General features: G+C 36.0%; 1 protein-coding gene across 1 annotated transcript in view; it reads right to left on the reverse strand.

Moving 5' to 3' along the window:
- Positions 1 to 25729, reverse strand: part of ROBO1 (roundabout guidance receptor 1) — a 945902-nt gene that overhangs the window by 43829 nt on the left and 876344 nt on the right. Inside the window, 8 exon segments of the mRNA XM_049785492.1 lie at positions 4411 to 4453; positions 9690 to 9887; positions 13817 to 13988; positions 16989 to 17110; positions 17979 to 18047; positions 18050 to 18101; positions 18103 to 18210; positions 18442 to 18563. Of these exon segments, the coding sequence (XP_049641449.1) occupies positions 4411 to 4453; positions 9690 to 9887; positions 13817 to 13988; positions 16989 to 17110; positions 17979 to 18047; positions 18050 to 18101; positions 18103 to 18210; positions 18442 to 18563 (886 nt within the window).

A 25729-nucleotide genomic window follows, 5' to 3' on the forward strand; every position in this document is an offset into this window, starting at 1 on the left:
ATCCTTGAGTGCAAAGTCAGTAGTAAGCCTTGAACATTGGGGTGTGTGACCCAAATAACTAAAACAAAACAAAACAAAACAAAACAAAAAAAGATTCCTCTAGTGCAGGGCCACAAAATGTTGTACGGAGGGCTGCAAATGACCTGCAGGCCATGAGTTTGAGACCCCTGCTATAAGGTCATCAAAAAACAACTCAGTTCTAAAATTCATTCTGTACATCATTCATTCCTTCCTTCCTATGTTACATAATATTTTTCAAAAACTACTTATGTATTGATCTTATTAATATGATTTAACAAATTATATATTTTATACTGCACAAAAATGTTATAATTATAATGAATTATAATGTTGCAATATACAATATATTTGATTATTGATTAGCAGGTCAAATAAACTCTACTTTAGTGTCTCTTATTCTATTATGAAAGAAAATTATATGCCAGGAATTTGGCTATCTGTCCATTAAGGATCTCAGAAGAACCACTTTAGAACAGATATATATTTTTTCTTTTTTTTCCAGAATTAATTGTACCTAGTTCTGTTAATGTAGTGAAAAATCAGCCACAGAATAATGTCAATTGGATTCTTATAGAACTTTATCTATAAAACTGAAGCCAAAATGGATTCGACCCAAGAGTAATTAGTGGCTGACCTACGTTTGGCAAAGAAACAATTGCATCAACTCATATTTGGTGCTTAATTGTGGGATTTACACAGCACAAACAGCTCATGGGTCATACGCAACAAATAGATAAAGTTTGTGAGGGATACCTTCCATGCTTCTGGAATATGGACAAGTAATCTTGTAGGTTCTCCAAGTGGAATATAGAGTGTGCAGAGGTCAAATTGACCCTTCAAAGCCCTAGAGATGTAGACTTCATAAACTATGCCAAGTTTAGTTTTAGTTAATTTTAAGATAATAGTTTCCTGAAAGTGGGATGTTCTTCAGCTCAGAAACACAATTAATATGCATTTCAGAATATTATTCTGGCTTCAATGGACAAAGTGTATTAATAGAAAGTAGTGTCCATGAAATATTGTTAGTGAGATAAAGGAAGGGAGGCCTCCTGGAAGGTTTTGCAATGATGACACAAAGAAAATTAAGTGCTTGAAGTGAAACAATACAGCGATAGTTACTGAGTAACAGGTGTGATCTGTAAAATAGATTGAGGGATGAGGAAGTGAAAGATGATTTGAACATTCTGACTTGAGGTGCTACTAACCAAATGATAGAGGTCCAGGGATAAAGGATAGGATCTGGGATGCCAGAAGGAAACTGATGTTTAGAAAAGAATGTAAGAAAAATGTGTGCAGAAATGGTTCCTTGTTCCTTCTTGACTACCCTGAGCTGATTGCAGGCAAACTCACACATTGAAATGTGACTGGGGATGGAGTCTTCCAATGCACTCATGATACTAATATTCCTGTTATTTTTCCCCAGGTGTGCCTCAGCTGCTGAAACTATAGATTGATGTTTTTCAAATATATTTTAAATTTTATTTTTAACCATTTTTTGTTGAGGTCAGGGATTTAATTAGACTGTTACTTATACTTTTAGGCACACATCATTCTAATTTAGAGTTGTCTTTTTAAACAACATTTATAATCTCATTTGTCTCCCGACTATAAGGCTTATGAGACAAAATTATTTTAGGCCTTTCTCTCTAAGTAAATAATTTATAGCTAAAGCATGTCATGCAACTAAAACAATTGAAGAGTTGTTGTTCAATAACTATCATTGATGAACAAATGCACTAAAATTTTGTCTCTTTTTAGCCCTGACAGATTTTAGTTCTTGACTCTTTAAATACCAGCATATTTTATAATTTCATTTGGTCAAAATATAATTTTGGGGAGCCGAAGCGGTGGTGCAGTGCTGGCGCTAGCCTAGGATGGACTTGTTTCATTACAAGTATGATTATAGGGGCTGGAGCAGTGATGTAAGCAGTAGGACGTTTGCCTTGCATGTTGCTGACCTGGGATGGACCACAGTTCCATCCCCCAATGTCCCATATGAATTCCCCAAGACAGGAGTGATTTGTGAACACATGTGACTGAAAAACCAAATATATATATATAATTTTTATCAAAAATATTAGTTTTTCTGTTACATTATATACATACATATATGCTTATATATGTGTGGATTTTATATAACATTTTTTGGGGGGCTGGAGAGATAGCATGAAGGTAAGGCTTTGTCTTGCATGCAGAAGGACGGTGGTTCAAATCCCGGCATCTCATATGGTCACCTGAGCCTGCCAGGAGCAATTTCTCAGCATAAAGCCAGGAGTAACCCAAGTGCTGCCGGGTGTGACCCAAAAAACAAAAAAAAAAACATATTTTTTGTACCACAAAACACATTTTTTCCCCAAAAGATGGGGAAAAATGTATGTCTTATGAAGAGAATGCCTATCTGATTGTTGCTTCGACTTTTTTTTTATATTAACAAAAAAAGTATTTTTAAAAATGTGGGTTTTTTTTATTTTTTAATTTTTCTGATGTAAAAAAATAAAGTTAGGTAAGTGTGTTTAAGCAGATGTGGACCTGCATATTGTAAATATACTTTGGCCTTGCAGGCTGCTTGTTTTCAGCTGTTGTCTCCTGATGTCTTTTGTTTTCCTCATCTAAAAACTATGTGTGCCTTATAGTAAGGTGAGTTTTATAGAATAAAAAATTATAATGTTAATATCACGACCGGATCACATTTCTTCAGTACTTTCTCCTGGCTTCTAAACCAGAATTACTCTTGGTATTTCTCAGGGACCATAGTGATAGTAGGGATCAAACCATGGTCAACTGTGTACTAGGCAAGAATCATAAGCACTGTCCCATCTCTAAGGTCCTGTGCAATTAAACCTTGAAAGTTATTTCTGTCTGGTTATACAGTGTACTTTCCAAATGAATACACTCTCCAGGAATTGCATGGATTTTCAGATTGTCATAAAAAGTAGCATTTGGCATCTGTGTGTTTTTTGCAATGATTTTTTCAATGGGATATAAGCTTGCGAAGTCCTTTAGAGTAGAAGCCAGGCTTATATTGTGCATGTGTCAGGCTGTGAGGTTGTGAATGTATTTGTGCACAGAGGTCACTCCAGAACACATAAAAGATGCTCAATAAGCACCTTCATATGTTTTGATTAATGAGAAAGCTGAAGTCATGAATATACACAGAGAGAGAGGTGGTTATACAATCAGGCATTCCAGATTTACCCAAGAGAAAAGGTTCTTATGCCAGAGGCTGTTCATGAATACCTGGGCTATGATTTAGATGGAATTCCCCTGGATGCAAAAACATGCCCTGGTTTAATTCTTGAATCAAGTGGATTTACTCCTTGTGAGGACCTCCCTAGCTTCTGGGTCTTTCAGAGTATGAAAACAGGAAGCTAGCAAAAGGACCCAGGAAAGAACAGATTAGTGCTTGTTGCCAAATTTCTAAAGCATGAGCTTAAAGTGGCCAGCATTAAGAAAAATTCTTGTCAAATACTAAACTCAGTAATGGCTTATCAGGTGATATGTTTATTAGATTCAACAATAATACTGGTGGTTTTTTGTCTTTCTCCACAATAAATAAATTATCCAACTAGACAGAGTAGGCAACTCAATAATTAAATGAATTGTAATTTAAAATGTTTTTTATTGGGATGATCATCCCCTAGATTTTAAGCTTGATGCTATTGTTTTTGAAACATACTAACACATCTTATTGTGGAAATCCTGAAACTTGACTTGTGTTACATTCTTGATTTCAGCCCCTTTAAGCTGCCTGTCACATCTATTTGTGATTTTCTCTGTGAATATATAAAGTTCATTGAAGGATAATGACAAAAACTAATAAATATAAGATTGAGGTTTATTTTAATTAGCTTGGAGAAAAATCTTTGTATTACTGGCTACATAGGTTTCTTCTTTTATTTCAACATATTTCCTTGGAAATAAAGAGCCGAATGAACCCTTATGAAATGAATTCAGTAACAGGAACAAACAAACAAACATAACCTACAACTTCTGAGCAAATGCTATGTTCAGCAGTTTTTTCAAATAAATATGTTTTGTTTGATCATATCTGTTAACTAGCTATATTTCTTAATCTTCATAAATGCCATCGCCTAATTACTTTAACTCCTTTTAATCATCTGTTAAACCAGCAGGTCTCTCTTTCCCGGTTAAAGTGCGCCCTCTTGTGTTCTTTACTGAGATAACAACGATACAACTTGCAACTGAATTTGGGTGAAAAGACTTGGGTTCCAGAGCTGTGTCAAATAGAGTATTTCTAAGAGTTGAGCAAACCGCTTAAGTAATATATATAATATATAATATATATTTATATAGTGCTGTAATCAAGGAATACAAGAAGAAATATCTGTAATTTCTTTAGGGGATCTACAAAACGAGTAGGATAATTACCTCCCTCCACTGCTCACAGCTTCACCTCCTCTCTGATACGTTACTAGAATGTTACAGAAAAAGGAAGAATTAATAGACATGTTTACATTTATTAGCAGATGTTATTACATATATAAGTATCGTTTAGAAATAAATACGTTTTCTCTTCTATTAGAAATATTACATTAATCATGATAGAAAATGCCAGATGACTGATGAAACTACTATTCTTTACCAATGATATAAAATTAAATAAAAATAACATTTTTAAAACATATCCAGCAAGGCTAAGATTTAAGCCAAAGAAAAATTCTACTATTCTCTTTTTCATGCAACTATTACACACGTGCATATCAGCCTTCCAATTTGAATTATTATTATAACAGATCATTTCATAATTTTATACATGAATCTTAAACATGGAAAAGAAAACCATCTTAGCTTATTTTCCCAGAAGTCTAACTACCAGTAAGACAAATATGAATATTATAATAAGTTCTCTCATTTTCGCACCAAGCAATTTATGCCAAGTTGTTTCTATTAATTAACGTGAATATTTTTCATTGTGGCTTGTAGAAGTGATTTTCTCCTATTTTCATCAGACATGTATATATGTTTATAGAGGTATATTTTAAATCTCTTGAAAGACATTCTCAGCTTAAACTCGGGGTAAAAAAAAATTACAACCATAACAAATAAAGATTTGCACATAGTTAGGCAAAGAGTTAAGCAGATTAGCTTTTCTGTAAATACAGACACATTTTCTAAGAAGAAATGTGTTTCTAAAAGCTGCCAAATTCTGCTACTTAGAAGAACTCCAAACTGGGAGTCTGTTGAGGAGAGATAACTGCTTCCACTGATTACAATAACTGGATTAAAACCGAGGAGGCAGGAGGACAGGTACAGGTTTGACCCGAGGTGATATGAAGAAGACCCACTTTGAACACAACTGAATAGACCAGAATTTTAGGATTCTGACTTAGGGGAAATGAGAAGTTTTATCTCCCACTGTGCTTGCGTATTCTGCTTATGTTTAGGAATGTGGACACTATGTACAGAAAATTGCAAGGGAAAGAAATTTGTTGTTGTTGTTGTTGTTGTTGTTGGAAACTAAAGCTTAAGTTAACAGAAACAAATGCACTGCCAAGTATGAAATTATCAATAAGATGATTAGCATGTTAAATCATGCTGAGGGTAGAGACAGTGTGTCTATCTAATGACAACACATGCCAAACAAGGCTAGGATGCAATGTGGAGTCATGAATAAATAACTACTAGGAATGGATGAAAAGCAACACCAACCATTTCTACTTCAAATGCATGCCTGACATGAGTAAATCAAGTATTGTATTTCATTTTAAGTCCTTTCCCCGACTTACAAGAGAATTAAATAAAAACAAAAAACACCACAGTCTAACACATGCCAAACTAACAAAGGGAGGAAAGAGGGTAAGTGCAAATATATACCTGTTGGTGTGAAGGTAAAGACGGGACTAGAAAAATCAAAACAAAATATAAACCAGTTATTAAGCTGAAGAGAGAAAGGGAACATATCACATTAGTATAAATCAAGCAGACAGCTGAACATAAAACAAATGTAAATAACTAAGCCCGTAGTTCTGACACTCTGATTTATGAATAAAACCAAATTGAGGTTAGAAAAAGAAGCGTGTCCCTACAGGTACCATTTGGAAGTGTCTGACAGTCTAGCTTGGAAAGGAATTGTGCTAGGTTAGCCCGTGAATGACCCTGCATTTAGTACCATGGATTTAGCTCACGGCTTTAGTACAAAACAGGAATCCTTTACTATTAATCATTTTCAAACAGTGCGTGATGGATTCTTAAACAAGTATTATCAGGGTTGTGCTTGAACCTTATCTGGAAATCTGAAAGTAAAGCTTATTAAAGTGGACTAATATTGCACATAAGTATGTGAGAGAAAGAAAGACAGACAGACAGATTGGCAGAGCTGTAACAGAGAGAGTGAGTGAAAGAGAAAGAGAAATTGCTTGTTTTATGGCAAGGAATAACTGATACCTAGTGAAATGCTCCATTTTTCTCATCATAAAATGTGTGATTGGACAGGGACATTTGAGGATTTAAACTTTAATTTCTCTTCTTACTAAATACATTTAGAAACTTTCTGGGAATTGATGGATCTTTATTTTTCTTAGTGGCACACTGGGAACTAAACAGTAAGACAATGAAGCCTCTTGGAAACCTTGTCCTGTCTCTGTAGTTCTAAATCTTAATGTAATCAATAGAGGCCTGCAATGGAACTGCACACCTCCAAAGGGGCAGCCTGCCCTCCTCCTGTCTCTCTCTTCCTAGTCTTTCAATGTTGGACCACACTAGGCTATTTCCCTGTCATTTCATCAAGGAAGGGGACAGAGCACCCACATTAATTTCAGGTACAAGTCATCATGGTAACAAAAGCCAGGAAATAAATCTACATTTCTCCTTAAAAGACTGAAGTCAGCTTTCAAGAACTGGATTCACACAAACAAGGATCTTGATGACTTACTGTGGATCAAAAGGCTGCCCCTAAATGCATTTGCCCTTCACTTGAATTGTCTAAATTTCTTGGGAAATTTAGTTGAAGATTAGAGTGTAAGGGTTGAAAACTGGAATGCATCCCTTCCCATGGTCACTTCTCAGCATAGTGCTGAGGTGAGGTAACTTCAGAAACAAAAACTCAAAAGACCTCAATGCTATGTCCCCAATTTTAGTCTGGCCCTTCTCGCTTGAAGCACAATTGTTCCTGTTTTGAGAATTCCATTGTGTTTTCTTTCATCCAATTCTTTTCAGAGAGCTAATGTAATTTAGCTCCAATCAAAAAATTCAGAGCCATAGTAATGTGCTCATAGAAAAAAAAAAAAAAGGTCTATTTGAAAGTAAGGCTATTCAAACCAGGATGGTGGGACATTAATTCATAATTACAAGGACTAAGGAAAATATGAAAGGCCCTTTTCATTGCTTCTAGCTAACTGGCAGTCCCAGTGAGAGAAATCAGAGATGATGAAAAGAAGTTAGGCAAAAATGTAGGTTTTTTTTTTTTTAGCTCATTCACCGAAGAATGACAATTCTCAAAGCCTAATTAATCAGGTAAACCCTAGTTACCCAGAGATGCTGAGGGTATCCTGTGAAAGTGATTATGTGTGAACAGGCCATGGATGGCTCTTCCAGCAAATGTTACACCAATAGTTGAATGGAGGGAGTATTTTCTAGAAAAATGTTCACTATTATCCAACATCACACTCCTGTTTGAGGATGGTTAGAGGTTAATGACCTCATATCAATTTATTTTTTTACGTACTCTCTTCCTCTTCTCTTACAATTTATCACAATGCTTTTATCCCCCTCAAGGAATTCATTTTAATATCAGAATGCACATCCCCCACCTCTGGCCTAATTGCATGAAACAGAATTATGAAAAAAAAAAAAAGTGCCGACCAGGCAAAGTGAGGAAAGCAGAATCAAATGCTCGCCCATTACATTTGTAATTATGTTCTATGATTTCTGCTTAAAGACAAGCTAGTTAAAAGAACAATGGTATTAGTTTAATAGATGTTTCAGAAAGAGCACATAGGCATCTGCCAGCATGCTTAAAGTCCATTAGTAGAAGAAAAGGAACATTTCAGAACAAAGGAGAGTTTCACAACGCTTATTTAGACTTCAAGACAATATTCATAGCATTAAGAAATATGGGATTCCTGGAGAATTCCAGAGATTCCACATCTAGATGGTGACTAATTGTTTTTTTTTCCTAACTCACATCACATTTCAAAATACAAGTTCCAACAACCTGCCCTCTCACTGGCCTCTCCTCCACCCTAGAGACCTAGAGGCTCCTCCACTGAAATGATTTTTATAGTAACTCATAGAACTGGCTAGCTCTGTCTTGTATTTGTAAGGGGATCTCTGTATTCACTTCCAAATCCTCATTTTCCACCTCACACCCAGGGATACTGACTTTGTGCTTCCTCTGTAGATAAGGCGTATATCTGAAAAAAATCTTATTTAAGGATGATACTGTGAAGATAAAATGCATGTACACGAAGAGATTGCTATAGAACCACAGGCAGGAGGGAAGCTGAACTGATGATTGATTTCTGCTGACTCTTTCTTGCCAAGACCACTTGTGACCAAGGGCACAGATATTTTAGACTGCTGTCCCTTGTTGGCTTGTAATGACATGACAGTGGACATTTCATTGAAAAAGGTACTTGTTAGCACTATGACGTCTAATGTTGCCAATCAATGATTAGAGACCTGACTTGGTCAAGACATGAATGAACTCTTTGCTCTGGAAATCTGGAGATAATTAAGTTATTTTAGTTATCAATTATCAAATAAAACAAGTTATTTACAATAACCAAGTGATAGTGTTAAAGCATATGTTGACTGGTCGATTCCCTATAAATTTCATTTGCAGTGAAGCAAAGGTTACAGGGTCTATACAAGTATATACATAAGGATTACTTTCAAAGTAAAAGGAGTATTGTAAATGCATACATAAGAACTAAGTGCTGAAAACATGGGTATCCTAGATATGCCCTAGTTCCAAGGCTGAGAACTGAGTTTATCAGCTGTGGGAGGAGGTGTTGATATCTGACTCACAGTATTAACAATCTGTTCAGATAAGGAAAGTTGTGAGTCACCAATCTGCAGACTACAACATTATGTGGCTAAAGTGTCTACACTCAGCATATTGGTTCATCCAGAATAGTATAAATCATTACAGTCCAATAAACTTTCTCTTCTAAAACCTATAATCATATTTGTCATGAAACCATCATGACTCAGTTAACATCAGTTAACAGCATTAATCTTGCAACTTTAAATAAAACAATAACAAAAAATACTAAAGCTCCTTTTCTCCCAACTTCAGTATACCATTCAGTCATGTATTCCATATATATGCACTATATAAAAACTATAAAAATATTAGAAACAATTATTGAGATGGTCAATTTCTAGGACCAAAGACCCAAAACTTTTCTTTAAAGAATATCAATGAATAACAGCCCATAAGAAGCCCCAAGGGTGAATAACAACCCAATGCAAACCTTAACCTACCAGGGTGAACCTTATTCTAAAGAAACTTGGCAGAAAGGGTCAAACCCTGTTTGTAGCACAGAGCACTGAATCTGTAACTTTTACAATGAAATAACAATATTTCTGAAAATATTTTTGTATTAGACAACAGTAGAATATACACATCATTATGAAAAATTCGGAATCTCAAAATCAAGTTCTACAGACATAAGTAAATATGAGACATGTAGGAAAGTTACTACCTTTTCTGATACCCGCATAAGTGCTAGTCAACCCATTTCTCTTCTTCCGGTGTCGGTAGAGCCAGATGCTAAAGATCATGAGAATGATCCAGCAGGCAGCCCCAATTCCTGCTATGAATGCAGGCTGCTTCACCACGTCAGAGATCTGCTGAGCAAGGCTGACCTGGTCTTCTGGGGACACGGGGTTTCCATGAGAATCTGAAAAAGCCATCTTCATATTAATACATGGTAGGAACTTAAGCGGTTTTACAAAAGTCACCCTGACACAATCAAATAATTTAATTTTCATTTTGGAATGCCCACTGGGGTTCATTATCACATTAGTATTTTATCAAATTTATGGTCATTTCAATTATTTTAATTCCGAATAAAGGTAATGCAATAATGGTTGCAGAAATATAATGAGAAACAAAGGCAAATATAACATTTTCACAAGCATTAGCTATTTTGAATCAATAATTAAAATTAATGAAAAAATTGATCCAATAATAAAAAAATTACTAGGTATACCTGATGGACATACCTCTTGATCCATTGATAGAAATCAATGTTCAAAGTTCTACAAGTTCCAAGTTCTGCATTGCATAAGTCCATAAAGCATATTTCATAATGCACTGCTGCTCTACAATGGGAGCAATATCTAGTTCCTAATGTATCGGTGCTCAGCAATACCAACTCTGTGGGTGACTAGAGCCTGGCACTCCCATTAGTATTTGAGTTTGGATGTTCTTCCCTCACAACATCTCGTTCACAAGAAAGTGTTTGCCCATCTCACTAGGGTTAGTGCTCTAGGAAAATTGTTTAGTCTTTGGCTCTGAAGTATTTCCCTACTTTAAAGTAACTCATTATAAATAATAAAAGAACATTAATTATTTAAATTTTGTTGTTTTTTGGTTTTGGGCTACACTCCTGGGAACTGGAACAGTAAATAGCAAAATGGGAGGGACATTTGCTTTGCATGTATGTGGCAGACCTGGGTTGGATCCTGTAGAAGACGAGAGTTGGATCCCCTGTATCCCATATGATCTCATAAGCCTGCCAGGAGTAATTTCTTTTTTTCTTTTCTTTTTTTTTCTCATTAAATTTTGTTTTAATGGTCTCAAAGTTCTATGATAGCTTTTTGGTCAAGTCTTAGCACACAGCCAGAAATAACCCCTGAGTGCTGCCAGGTGTGGCTCCAAAACAAAAACAAACAAACAAAGAAATTACATCTATGGAGATTGATGGACCACATGAGATGCCAGGAATTAAACCCTGTCAGCTGCGTGAAAGGACTTGTGCTATCACTCTAGCCCCCTAAAATTATTTAAGTAGAAAAATATCCCTGTAGGTGATAATCGCATCCTGACAAGATGGTCAGAAAAAATAAGCAGCTCTCAAATAACTAAGAAAAAAAAAACAACTTAGGTAACTGATACTCTTTCATGCAAAAAGGAACATGGTGCTGTGCTGTGTGTATATATATATGTTTGTGTGTGTACTTTTTAAAATTTATTTTAACAGAATTCCAGATCTCTTCTTTGAAGAGAAGAGGTTAAGCAAACAAATAAACAACAAAACCCCCCATTTCACAGGTCACCTGCCTTCCACTGTCTGTTAACTGAAAGTTTTATTTTATAATCCTTATTCTTTTCTCTTTCCTAAGGGCACCTCAGAAACTTCACTCAGAAGATCTATTCTTTTTATTCCCAATACAACCTTTGCATCTGCTGGGTTTATAGATTTCATGGATATTTGTGCAAGGTTAAGTTGGGTAGCTTCCGATTTTATGGAGACAGCCAGGAGAGATCCCAATGTAAGCGACCAGATGGGTTTAAAAGAATAAAGTGTGGTGTGACTAATGAATTAAAACGGCCAGTCCATATCTCCGTCTTTGTTTCACTGCAGCTGAGGCTATATTAAAACTGGAACACGTAATTCCACGAAAACCAATTTGGCCCTAAATCTCATTATTTAAATCTTAAATAAATAAAGTTACATATGGTTCCTTTTCCAACTCTTGTTTGAAAACAGCAGGACTGAAAGTCATATGCTATTAAAAACAGGAAAAGGGTATCAACAAATGTATAGGTTCTTCATGATGAAATTTACCATTTTAATTTAAATAAATACTGGGCAACTACTAAGTAAATAAAAAAGTCCATATTTAGATAATTTCTTCTCTTATACAGCATTATAATAAATGTCCAAACCAATTGTTTTACAAAAGGTTTTCTGTATTGCTTGAGATTTTTCAAGAAGTAAATAAGTGAGCCCTGTTTGCTTATATGCTATAGGTGTGTATATAATCACACTTTTAACATGTGCTAAATGGAAAATCCAAATTTATCCTAGAATGAGGCACAGAGGAAAATTTTTACATTAAAGGTTAGAATAGAATGCTCAGCATGATGTTGTTAAAGGTTAGCTTACAAGCCAGTGACTTCGTTTTATGATACTCATTTATCTATTTGCCTGAGTTCTGTGTAGGAGGCCGTATCCCATTGCCACTGTGTACCATTAAATAGTCCCTCACACAGTTATTCTTCCTTTCTGCTATTCAGGATCAACCTTGTTATATGTTATAGAGGGAAAGTCTTATCTGCCAATAAGCTTCAGTCCTCTACCATGCTGGAACCCAAGGACTTTGAGGTGCTAAGATTGCATTCTATCGCCAGACATCTGCAAATGTGTCTATTCAAGCAGCTGGCATTTACTTAATAATGGAACATCAATAACAATTTCCAAGTTGAATGCAAAGTATGTTATTTTTGTACAGTAACAGTTTATTCAAAGCCAAATGTTTCTCCGGTTTGTTTTGAAATAATTCCTAGGATGTCGTCAACATTGTCAACATGCAAAAACACTCCACACTTCTTTGCGAAGTCTGAAATTCCTATATCTAATCTTTTTTTCATAGCTAGGATGAATTATGACATAACATACTATTGATGCTTAACTTCAGATCTGGAGCTGAGACATGAACTAACACAATTGGCTTTGTAACTGTCAGCATATTAAATGAGATCTTAACAATAAAGTCTTATTCTCTTATCCATCCATTGGTAACAATAGTTTGTTGCCATGTGTTTTTGTTGTTTCATTATAGAGTTTACTAATAGCCACTTACATATTTGTATTTTAACTAATATCACATTGTTTTAAATTAATTCAAATTAAAATTTTAAATTAAAATCTCAGTTCTATAATCGAAGGTCAGGGGTTTATCATTGATACTATCTACTTTCTAATAACTTGAAGAATATGTTTAGGAATCATAATCATAATTCTTGTGATCTTTATACATTATTTTTTTTTTGTTTTTTTTTTTTTTTTGGTAGTTTTTGGGTCACACCCGGCAGTGCTCAGGGGTTACTCCTGGCTTCATGCTCAGAAATTGCTCCTGGCAGGCACGGGGGACCATATGGGACGCTGGGATTCGAACCGATGACCTCCTGCATGAAAGGCAAACGCCTTACCTCCATGCTATCTCTCCAGCCCCTCATTATTATCTTTCATTTGTTCTAAAGCACTTAAATGGGGAACAGAGATAGTAATAACAGGTAGAGCTCTTGTCTTGCACACAGCCAACGCCGGTTCAATCCCTAGCACCTTATATGGTCACCTGAACACCTCAAGGAGTAATTCCTAAATGTAGAACTAGAAAAAAACCTTGAGCATTGCTGAGTATTGCTCAAGCATCTCTCCCATATCAATCAATTAATTACATTCTTAAATACAAACACAAAATGATAATATAAATTACAAATTGCTTTAAAGCTATAATATGTAACTTAAGTTTTGTATTTAATTTGCTTTTAACAAATTATCAATGACTTTCAAATTCTTAAAAATGAAAACTGTGTCTTGTTCACTGTAGTATCTTTGGTGCTCGACTAATATTTGCTGGATATAATGAGGAAAACCAATAGAACACATCTGAGTCAATGTGTTCACATTGTTCACATCAATAGAACATATTTGAGACACTGAATACATATTTATTTAAACACCTACATATAAACATATAACTATATAAACTACAAGTTTATACATGATCCATTGCAACACTTGACTTATACACAAAAGAAAAACAAGAGAACAGACAAGGAGGAAGATATTCATATCAAACTCACAATGACACTCACCAAGCTGGATGAACTGTGGCTCGCTCTTTACTCCAGGTCCAGCTCCAGTGCTGGCTGCCACCTCAACACTGTATCTGATTCCAGGCACCAAAGAGGGGATAACCACAGAAAAGGTGGACCCATCAACTGTCTTGTTTATGTGGTATCGAGTTTCATTGCCCAGACACCAAACCTATAAGGACATAAGGAATGTTAAGCCAGGAACTTACTTCACTCCATGCAAAAAACAACACAGGACTGTTTTGCACCTAAACAGTTCAGAAATCTGATAAACCTAAAGGAGCAGTAACAACAATCAATCTTCTCTCCTGGGATCTAGCTTTGGGAAGACTCATTCACAATGCATTAGTAGCACCTTGAAGGTCTATTTTAAGTGTATTTTTGTGTACTTTTAAAGGATTATAGCAGAGGGGTCTATAATTGTCTTTTGCTTGAAGACACTTGGATCCTATCATGTCATTAGGTCTTTAGGAATATGCAAATTATCTGACTGGGGAAGTAAAGTCTTTGGAAAAAAACTGTGGTGTCATATAAAGAACAATAATTCAGCATGTGTGTTCTTATTCTGCATTAAATTATACCATTATGACTAGAATTACAGAATAAAGGTAGGCACAGAACCCTAAGTGGACCAACTAACTGCCTAACTTGAACTTAGGTTATTTTCTCTACCATAGTCACATCATCTTTGATATCAAAATCAGTCAGCATTTTTTTTTTTACAGAGAAAGGGACTTTAGGAATAATTTCGTGTGTCTTTGGGTAAAGTAGTTTTTGAATATAAAACATTACATAGTGCAGAAATCATCTCCGGATTTTTGTTCAGTCTACTGTTAGCAAAGACAGGATATGGGTTCTCTGACCTTGTATGAAGCAGGGCTATTAATTAATTTTCCATGACATGCATAAAATCATGCAGATAAAAACACATATTAATTTGCAACAAAACGTTCTTCTTATAAGTAAATTGTCATCTCTCTTCTTAAATTAGATGAGATATGGATAGAAAATCCAAGTTTTTGAGCTATTTTATAGTGATTACTTTAAATTTTATCAAGGGATTACTTAATAAAATTTTACAATGCTCAAGACTTGGACATGGTGTGTGACAATATTTGGACTCAGTTTCCATAAAAAATTGACTCATGAAGTAATAAACTATTCTCTATATTCTTTATGACACCTTCAAACAACACAAGATTAGCTTCAAGGAGGTTATTATCTAAATCATGATAGGAAATGGGATTTAAACCAAATCTAAACATATCATATCTGCTTGCATGTGGACAATAATCTCTAATTTTTTTAGTTTGAAAATCAATATTATTTTAATATAGTTTCAACTCATAATAGCAGCAAATAGTCCGACTCCATACCAGGGTCCTGACCATTTGGAAATAAAAGACTCCTTGTGATCTCCCTACCCCCATCCCAATTACATTAAGCAGCTGAACCACAAACTGATTTTGTACCAGTCAATCAGGTTCTGAAAAGCATTTTATTATTTTAAATTGACCATGAAGTTAAGTGAAATCTACCCTTTTGCATTTCTTTGGGAGAGAAATGGGTTTTGACTCTAAGCAAGAAGAAGTGTCTCTGTTACATGATTTTTTTCTTTGGAGTGGAGGCATTATCTTTTTTAAAATCCTTAAAAATCACAAAAACAGTTTATTTTTCCAGAATCATAGTATCCTCTCACCCTCCACCCCCATATTGAAATAAACTTAAAAGCTCATAAGGAAGCAGTTCAAAGTGGGTAAATGTTAACTTTTAATGACTCGACTAGCCTAGCAGATGTCATTTTAATACCTTAAAATAGCGTGTGTGTTTTATGCAACATGTTAAATACTAAAATATATGTAACCCTTTGGAGATGTTAAGCAGTGATAAATTGGTGGTTATTTTAATTTCTTAAAAATTAAAATTAAGCTTAATTTATCTAGTTATCGATTGATTTTATTACCCATTCAACTGAACATTTATTGTCTTGACATCTAACCTGGAGGGATACACCAAAATTTATCTTTAAGGACCTTCTGTCAGTCCTACTAAATCTGAATTTCTGTATTTAGAAAACAATCCCATAAATAATGCTGATTTAGACATATGATTTAAAGAAACGAATCTACACCATAAAAAATAAAGTCATTTTTTAACATTCATTTCATGCCAACAGGCACAGTGCAAAATAATCATATAGAGAATATCATACTAAAAGCATCATGATTTAGATAGTAATCAGAAAAAAAAACTAAGGTTTTATAGACTACAATGCAATGTGGCATCCAAGAAACATGTTTTTCAGGTAAAATCTTGCCATTTTATAGTGTACTTAAATTTAATGCACAAAACTGACAACATATTTTGTATGGAGAATTTCTTGATATATTATGTATTAACGACCTATCTTTAATAGTTTTCAATACCTAGGACAAATCTAATGTCCCCAGTTTTTGGTCTCATCTTTGCATGCCTGAAAATAATTGCTCAAAATGAATTTCAGACTATAAATTAATTGAATATGGATGCTTTCACAAATAAAAGTAGTATTTGGTATAATAGTATAATATAAATGTAATCTAATTGTTTATAGAATATATTGTTTTAAACACACTCAAATCACAGAACTTTATATCTGAATTTCCTCCAAGACTTGATATTTTGCCTAAGAGAATTAAATAAGGTTTATGGAGAAAAAAAAAAAAAAAAAGGAATGACCCTGATTTTCATACACACTAACAAAATTTTCCAAGTTAGTCTAAATATTCTAACATTTTAAGTGTGAAACAATCTAAAACATATTTCAGAGAAATAACTCGCAGACAATTTCACCGAGCAATCCAATTCTACAAAATGTAATTAAGGCATTTAATTTTAGAGCAAAAATATCAAAAGAAAATTTAAAAATCTCTTACATTACACTGTTGTCTTTGTTAAACTAGAGAACTATGCTTTGCCATCTTGTGAACTTACTCTTCCAAATGATCTATTTTCATTGGCTTCCAACAAAATAATTAATCCATAGTCAATGAATAAAGAGCAAAAGCTTTACAGAAATAATTTTTACACACTACTTCATCCAGCAGATGGCGCCAAATACCCAAAAATAATTGAACCACAGTGCGTGGGTAGAGGAGATCTGTCAGTATTAGCTGTATTAGCTGAAGCTTACCTTATACTCCTGTACCATTCCATTTTGAGTGTCTTCTGGAGGTGGTTGCCAGCTAACAAGAATCGCAGTTCCATTTCCATCATTCTTTGCCACAGTTACACTTTGGGGTGGGGCACTGGGTGCTATTAAATTGTTTTAAAAGTTGATTACTGAGTGCTTTTAGAGAACATCCAGAGCAAGACAGTAATTACAGACAAACCAAATTTTTATTTTATATATATTTGTGCATATACTTCAACATATTTTTCATTCAAATGGAGATCATATTGCCCCTCCCTATTTAAGTTTTTCTAACTGTTGTCATTTCATCAAAGTTACATAGATGATCTAGCAAGCATCGCAGACAAATTCCTATTTCTCCTGTCCTGTAACACATATTCTTTCTATAAAGGCTCAAAATCATGAAGATTATTGCAAATCATCTATATATTACTATAATCAATGTGTTAAAGACCGTTAGGGGAAATTCTGATTATTTTTATAAATATCTCGTGGCATATTACCTGTTACCCATTTATATACTTTTTTTTATTTTTAAATTACGTGGTAGTCATTCATATGGTTAGTCTACAATTGAATGATTTTGAAGTCACAAATATAAATGAAGCTTTTAGAAAGTCTGGGCCTAATAAACACTTTATCAACTCATTTGCAAATTATTACTCGCAAGGACAGTCAATAACTTAAAAATTATTAATGAATGGGATAAAAATTAAGGACATTTTGAAATCATCATGATCTATGAATTTAGTTCTAAGTAATTAATATATCATGCATATATCATTAACACAATGCTTCATTCAGCTTTACATAGTTCACTTTTTAATGTTATTTTGTCATACTAAATTAACAAATTCTCTAGCAAAACGTGGCTCTTACATCTAGAAAGTTAAATTTAATATCAGCATTGTCCTTTTCAAGTTTGTAACTATGATAAATCTAACAGATATAAAATAATCCACAGAAGTCATTCACTTAATTTATACCTACCTTCTTCTAGGGTTTTGGCATATTTAATTTCACTATCTGCTCCTTGAAATTCATTGAAAAAGGGACGGCCTTAATTTCATAGTTGACTCCTTTCTTGAGATCGGGAATAACCACACTATTTTTTGGTTGGAGTCCTGACTTCAAACACTAACCACTCTGATTCACCATGGTTGGTTCCAGATGGCCGATAAAGGATTTTATACCCTTGAATATACTGAGACTGTTGATCCACCTATTAAAATAGCAGAATGCAATTATTCATTTCTATTTATTTTGAAAAACTAAGAAATAAGATGTGATAAGAAGCAAAAAAAAAAAAAAGAACTAGAAACTAATCACTGGAGAAAAGGCCAGAGATAATATGCATATTATATACATATACATTGGGACATACATATAGATAATTCTCAAAAGTCAGCTGCTTAGTCAGATGTGATTAAATAGTGGGAAAACAAAGACTCACTGTCCAGTGCACTTCGATCGAAGAGGATGAGAGGATGGTGGGGTTGTGGAGGTGAAGGACAACATTCCCCAGTTCTCTCTGGACCTGCTTGTGATCCACCCCCTGACTGGTAGGGGGAACATCTGTAACAATTCAAGGAAACTATGTCAGGTCAAAGCCTACACAGTGGCACCGACTTGAATGAAAGTGTGATGAAACAATCCTCTCATTCAGAGCAACTCTGAGGAATGAAGAATCCATTCACTGAGGAGTCAACTTTATTACTGAAGAAATTAGGAACAACTCCTAAAACCTTTTTTAGGGGAGAAGAGAGAACAGAAGAAAGCAGATGAAAGAGAGAGAGAGAGAGAGAGAGAGAGAGAGAGAGAGAGAGAGAGAGAGAGAGAGAGAGAGGAGAAACAGAGAGGCAGAGACTGAAATAGATGAGACAGAGAGACAGAGAAAAAAGAGACAGAGAAAGAGAGGATATCAAGATGGGGGGGTATAAAAAAGAATGTGGGGGGCTGGAGAGATAGCATGGAGGGTAGGGGTGTTTGCCTTGCATGCAGAAGGAAGATGGTTCAAATCCCGGCATTCTATATGGTCCCCCTAGCCTGCCAGGAGCGATTTCTGAGTGTAGAGCCAGAACTAATCCCTGATGGCTGCCTGGTATGAACCAAAACAACAACAACAACAACAAAAAAAAACAAACAAAAAACAACAAAAACAAGAAAAAGAGAGAATGACCAACAGCATTCAAATACTCCCTTCTAGCATGCAGCAACTACAATCTTGCTGGAGTACCTAAAGCCATGGCCTCTAAACTTTACAACCTTTAGTAGAAATCCTTTCTGTGCAAGAAGGGTCAGAAATTGTGGCAGAGGATGGATGTTGAAGAATATAGACAAGCTAGACTTAAAACAATCACTGAAAAAAAAATAGGTACCCATCTATCTTATCTTTTCAGATAAGGAATATAATGAGGTTATGGGGTAAAATGAGGGAATGGCAAAATGATCAGTGAGAGGAATAGAATAGACAGGAATGAAATGAAAGAAGGGGAGAAGGACAGGAGAGGAAAGTAAACTGAAGAGAGAAGGCACTGAACTTCTACTTAATGGATGAAGACTTGGTTTGTCTCCACACTCTGTATCACAGTAAAAGAGCTCTTGATCTTGAGAATGCCACTGTTTAAAAGATCCAAGACAGAGTCTGTGATACTTATTTTCCCCCATGAGAGTTTTGCTAAAATATAAAATAAAATTGTCGTTTTATTTTCTTCTTTTTTTGGGTGGAGGGCAGGCCAGTACTGTCCAGGAGTTATTCCTAGCTCTGCACTCAGGTGCTCAGGGGGACCATATGGATGCAGGTTAGCTGAATAGGCATAGCTGTCATAGATTAGCTGTCATAGGGCAAGAATCCTTTGACACCAGCCCACAAACTGCTGCCTGCTTCTACAGACACAGGCTTTGCTACAGGATCTACGCACAAATATTCTTGACCACGTTCTCTCTTTTAAACAAGAGGAACACAATACTGAATGATGGAATGTCTTTAAAATCACAAGAATATTTAAATGATTTGGTCTGAAGCAGCCCACCAGAGGCAGGGAAATGGGAGATGACAGATCAAGATGATCCAGAACTTAGACGTAATACCCGTGACTGTGTATATAGACTTAGTCTGCAAGGTAAGCTTATGAATAAGCAAAATGAGAAAAACAGCTGAGATCTCTTTAGCTTCTCAAACTTGATTCTTTCTTACAAATGTCATCAGCCAATTGTGGCCCCTCAGGCTACCTGCCTGTCGATGAAGGAGCTTTTGTCTTCCTTCTGTCCCAGGCTTCTTTCCCTCCTGCCCTGATTATTAACCTCAGCTACCTTCTGTCTGGAGGGTCAGACTGCAGTCCTTGGAATTGCATCTGCACTCCCAGTTCAGTAACTTCTAAACATGTAACACTGTGGAGATTTCTTTTTTTTTTAATATATATTTTATTTAAACAACTTGATTACATACATGATTGTGTTTAGGTTTCAGCAATGTAAAGACCACCACCCATCACCAGTGCAACGTTCCCATCTCCTATGTCCCAAATCTCCCTTCTCCCCACCCTACCCCCGCCTGTACTCTAGACAGGCTTTCTATTTCCCTCATGCATTCTCATTGTTAGGATAGTTCACAATGTAGTTATTTCTCTAACTAAACTCATCCCTGTTTGTGGTGAGCTTCATGAGGTGAGCTGTAACTTCCAGCCCTCCACTCCTTTGTGTCTGAAAATTATTATTGCAAGAATGTCTTTCATTTTTCTTAAAACCCATAAATGAGTGAGACCATTCTGTGTCTTTCTCTGTCTCTGACTTATTTCACTCAGCATAATAGATTCCATGTACATCCATGTATAGGAAAATTTCATGACTTCATGTCTCCTGTTAGCTGCATAATATTCCATTGTGTATATGTACCACAGTTTCTTTAGCCATTCATCTGTTAAAGGGTATCTTGGCTGTTTCCAGAGTCTTGCTATGGTAAATAGTGCTGCAATGAATATAGGTGTAAGGAAGGGATTTTTGTATTGTATTGTATTGTATTGTATTTTTGTGTTCTAGGGTATATTCCTAGGAGTGGTATAGCTGGGTCGTAGGGGAGCTTGATTTCCAGTTTTTGGAGGAATCTTGTGGAGATTTCTTAAGCTCATCATTATCAGCTGTTTTAGATAGCAATACCAAAGGACAGTTGTTTTGCAGAGGATGGCTGAGGGGAGTGCAATTTGTAAGGTATGCACAATCTTTTTTTGTTTCCAGGCAGGGACAAGGTCAATCTTTGTAGGTCCAAAATAACAAACATAGCACTAGCTACATATTGCTAGGAGCTTCATGTACATAGGTGAAATTCAAATGAATTAGTGTACGAATAGCACACAGATATGTCACCATCTAAATATGCTTTGTTATCTGGAAGCTCCAACCTATTATTATAAACTATCCTCAAAAACATTGATCCTTTTAGTTTGCTGTTTCTATTTCATTTGCTTTGGGGCCAAACCTAGAGGTACTCAGAGCTTACTACTAGCTCTGCACTCAATGATAACTCCTGCTAGCTTGGGGAATCATATGGAGTGTTGAGGATTGAATCCAGGTCAGCTGCATGCAAGGCAAGCACCCTACCCACTTGCTATATTATTTCTGTCCCTATTGAACCATTTTAGATGATGACTATGATAGTGATGCAAAACCATCATTATTTTTCTTTTTAAAATACTCATAATTGGATGTTGGCCGGTTACTCGCAGAGGTCCTGGGTTTCTAACCCAGGTCTCCTGCATGCAAAGTATGTACCAGAGTCTGGCTTTCTATTGCCTTATTTTGAGTTAAACTTTCCACTCAGCTCCTTCATGAAAAGTCCTAGCTTCTCTTGACACTTTTTTTTTTATTGGTTTTTGGCCACATCTGGTGACACTCAGGAGTTATCTCTGGCTCTGCACTCAGAAATTGCTCTTGGCTTGGGGGACTACATGGGACGCCAGGTCCATCCTGGGTCAGCCGCATGCAAGGCAAACTCCTTACCACTGCTCCACCACTCCAGCCCATTAATATGATATTTTAGAAACTTATAATATTAATTCCAAGAAATTTTCCATAAGAACAAAAAGTGGAAAGCAATATTTTTCATAACATAAGAGTGAACAGTGTAAGAATCAGTCCATTTACTGTTCTTGTTCTCTTCCTTGATAAAAGGTCCTGCCAAGTAACTGGTTCATTCCGAACTTCCAAGCTTCCCTTGAAGAAAACTCCAGGTAAGATTTTGTCTTGGCTTCTCCAATACATGAGAAATTTCTGTATATAATCTCTGAAGAAAGATTATTTATCTGTACTTTATTAATTATAAGAACAGGTCTTCTATTTTCTTTAGCTTATGTGTTTGTGTATGTATTCTTTGTAGTAAGGAGGGGAGAGGACAGAAGAGATATGGACACTTGCCATGTAGATAACAGCCCCAGATTCCATCCTTGGCATCACATATGGTTCCCTGAACCCTGAGAGGTTTGATTCCTGAGCACAGAGCCAAGTGTAAATACTAAGCCCTTCTGTATATGTCCCCCAAACAAATACCAACAAAAAAGACAAAATTAAAAAGTTTGGGAGATGCTCAAGAATACTGAATGAATAGAGCACATGGGTAAAGAATGGGGGTAACAGTAGAAATGCCAATACATCCTAGCAATGCCCACCTCCATCCCTGCTTGCCAGTTTGCATTTCACCTTCCTTTAATTCCCCAGTTTTGTCTTTGGGAAGCATATTTTTTGGGGACAACACCCAGAGGCACTCAGGGATTACTCTTGGCTCTGCGCTCAGAAGTTGTTCCTGGCGGGCTTGGGGGACCATATGGGATGCCGGGATTCGAACCGGGTCCGTCCTGTGTTGGCCTTGTACAAAGCAAATACCCTATCATTGTGCTATCGTTCTTACCCCATGGAAGCATATATATTTTTATATCTTTATTTAAGCACATGATTACAAATATGTTTGCAGTTGGGTTTCAGTTAGGAAAATATTATGTTGAGTGGGAAACATAGTCTAATTCCTGTGTGATAAGATTCAATGTATGCCTTTTGGGGTTTTTAGGTTTAACCTTTGAGGAATTTTCTGTTCATCTTTTTCCCATTCTTTGATGAGGTTGGATGCTTTTATTTTGTAAAGTTCTACCAGTACTTGGATATTAACTAGAAAGCTTGCCACAGTGGAAAGAAAGGTTAGGGCAGAAAAGGGGCCAGGTGGCTATGCTAGTATCAGTGCTGTGCCCTGCTGTCAATGCTGCTTTCTTTAACTTTGGGCTCAGAATCTCAGCAGAATCTCATTTGGGAGATTTTTATATTCAAGTTACAAGGAGGCCTATAGAAATGATGCCTGTTCCCTTATGAATCAAGTTCCAACAAGTCTTGTCTGAATTCCCTCTACTCCTGGGTACTTTCCTTTACTGCTTAGAAATATGTACCCACTAATTAGATTTTTTTTTAAAACAGGCTTTTGCAATGGCTAATATCTGCCTAACCCTCAGTTAGGTTTCTCAGTGTTTTTAAAGCAGTGCAAGATGTATAGAATTAAGTAAGTTTTCATGTGACTTCCACATACTGGTCTTTTTAATTTTGTTATTAAATTGGACTCAATTTAGAATGAGTATATTTTTTCTTTACTCCCATAGTCTCTTAAAATGTTAAGGAAGAAATACTAACCCAATCCTAACTTTATTAAAGGGTCTATGGGAGGGGGGCTGATTAAACTTTTCAAGATCCTCAGCTTCCTTTTTGTATTAAGTATCACTAAAACTGCTCAAACATGCTAAAAAATATGTTTCTTAGTTTATCATCTAACCTGACCAGTTCAGAGGAACGAAGGGTAGATCACCTGATTCAGCTTTAATTCTGCTAATGCCAACAAAGATTGCATTTGTTCTTTTGGCAAAGACATTAGTTAATTGGCTCAGAGAGGTGTTTTAATTGACTTCAAACATGAAAGTCAGCTTGCTTCCCCACAGCCCCATTGCATGCTTTCGGATTTTCATTGACGCCTACTCCAAGCCGTCTATCCTTCTATATACAGTCCTGAAAGCTGAAATTCTAGCACCAGAGTTCTATATTGACTCCATTGCTCTTAATCTTGACAGTGCGGGCCTAAGTCCCCGATCTGTCAAACTCTGTTTCCTCACTGCCACCCACCCTCCCTTCCTCCCTTCCTCCCTTCCTTCCTCCCTTACTTCCTTCCTGTTCTTCCTTCCTGTCCTTCCTTCCTTCCTTCCTTCCTTCCTTCCTTCCTTCCTTCCTTCCTTCCTTCCTTCCTTCCTCCTTCCTTCCTTCCCTTCCCTTCCCTTCCTTCCTTCCTTCCTTCCTTCCTTCCTTCCTTCCTTCCTTCCTTCCTTCCTTCCTTCCTTCCTTCCTTCCTTCCTCCCTTCCTTCCTCCTCTCCCTTCCTCCCTCCCTCCCTTTCTTTTTTCTTCTTCATAGCCTTCAAGAATCACTGTGGTGGAACACTCAGGGAACCACTCAGGGGACAATATGAGATAATGGCGGGCGGGCGGGGAACTGAACCTGGTCAAATGCATGCAAGACAGGCACCCTGCATGCTGTATTACTGCTCTGGATCCAACTTTATTTATTTGCTTTAGCCCAGAGAATAAAAGAAAACAAGTCAACTAACAGAGCTTCATGAAGTAAAAATAAAAAAAAAAAGTTTTAGTTGTGTATATCCTTTAATTAATTTAATCTCTATATATTCCACAGGGTTGATATCTCAAGTCTCATTTATAGGTAAGAAAACTGTAGTCCGGGCAGGCTCAGTGCTATGCTACCTACATAGTAGGGGGGGAAGATTCTTTGATTTTAAACTGATGCCTTTATTTCACTGCCCTCAGCCCCCACACAACACACTGCCTTTATTTCACTGTGTTTTCAGTCTTCTTTTATGACATGGATTCATTTCACTTGGTTACTCCCACAGGCAACTCACGCAGCAAGCAAGGTAAATTGATTAAAAATTTGAGGGACTGAATTTTCAGATAAAAAGTGAACTGCCTCGTCACTTGCAAATGAGCATATATATTACACAGGGAGAATTATGAGCCTAAGACAGAGTGTTGAGCTCTGTCAATCAAAGATTTTTACTCAGAGACCACTGTATTCGAGGACAAAAGTTGAACTTCCTTTCACAGCTGTCATCATTTCTGCATTCCTTTAGAAAAAAAATGCGTGTCTAATATTGAAAACCTCAAACGGCTCCAAGGCAGGCTCCAAGAATATGAGCGCTCTGGTGAGGTGACTCATCATTGCAAATATTGGCATTTGGGTGTGTTGCTTTCATATAGCAAGAAACAGAAATGGGCATGTCCTGCAACGTGGTTTGCGTTCTCTGTGGATTCTGAAACAAAAATTATCTCCTAAAAGATCATGTATAAACTGAATGGAGAAAAAATAGACAGAAGAGGGCTAGTAGACTGTCTCCTAAACCTAGAAAGAAGTAGCTGAAATCTTTCAGTCCATTTGCTTTTATATGATAAATTGTAATGCACTTAACAAGTACTTTTGGAAAGTAAAAATTAAGATATAGACATTGGAACTCATTAGCACTTTGGTTAAGTGCCTTTTCTCACCAGTCTGAGTTTTTCTTTATTAATATAATGTGAAGGTATAATATGTGCAGTAACACTATATTCCATAAAGGTAAATGTTAAATCAACCCTTTTTCTTTTTCCTTTTTATAAACCTTTGTATTTTATTCTTTTTAAAATCATATGATAGGCAGCAACTTAAAGGGGGAGA

The sequence above is a fragment of the Suncus etruscus genome, chromosome 13, assembly GCF_024139225.1.
Source record: "Suncus etruscus isolate mSunEtr1 chromosome 13, mSunEtr1.pri.cur, whole genome shotgun sequence".
NCBI classification, from domain to species: Eukaryota; Metazoa; Chordata; class Mammalia; order Eulipotyphla; family Soricidae; genus Suncus; species Suncus etruscus.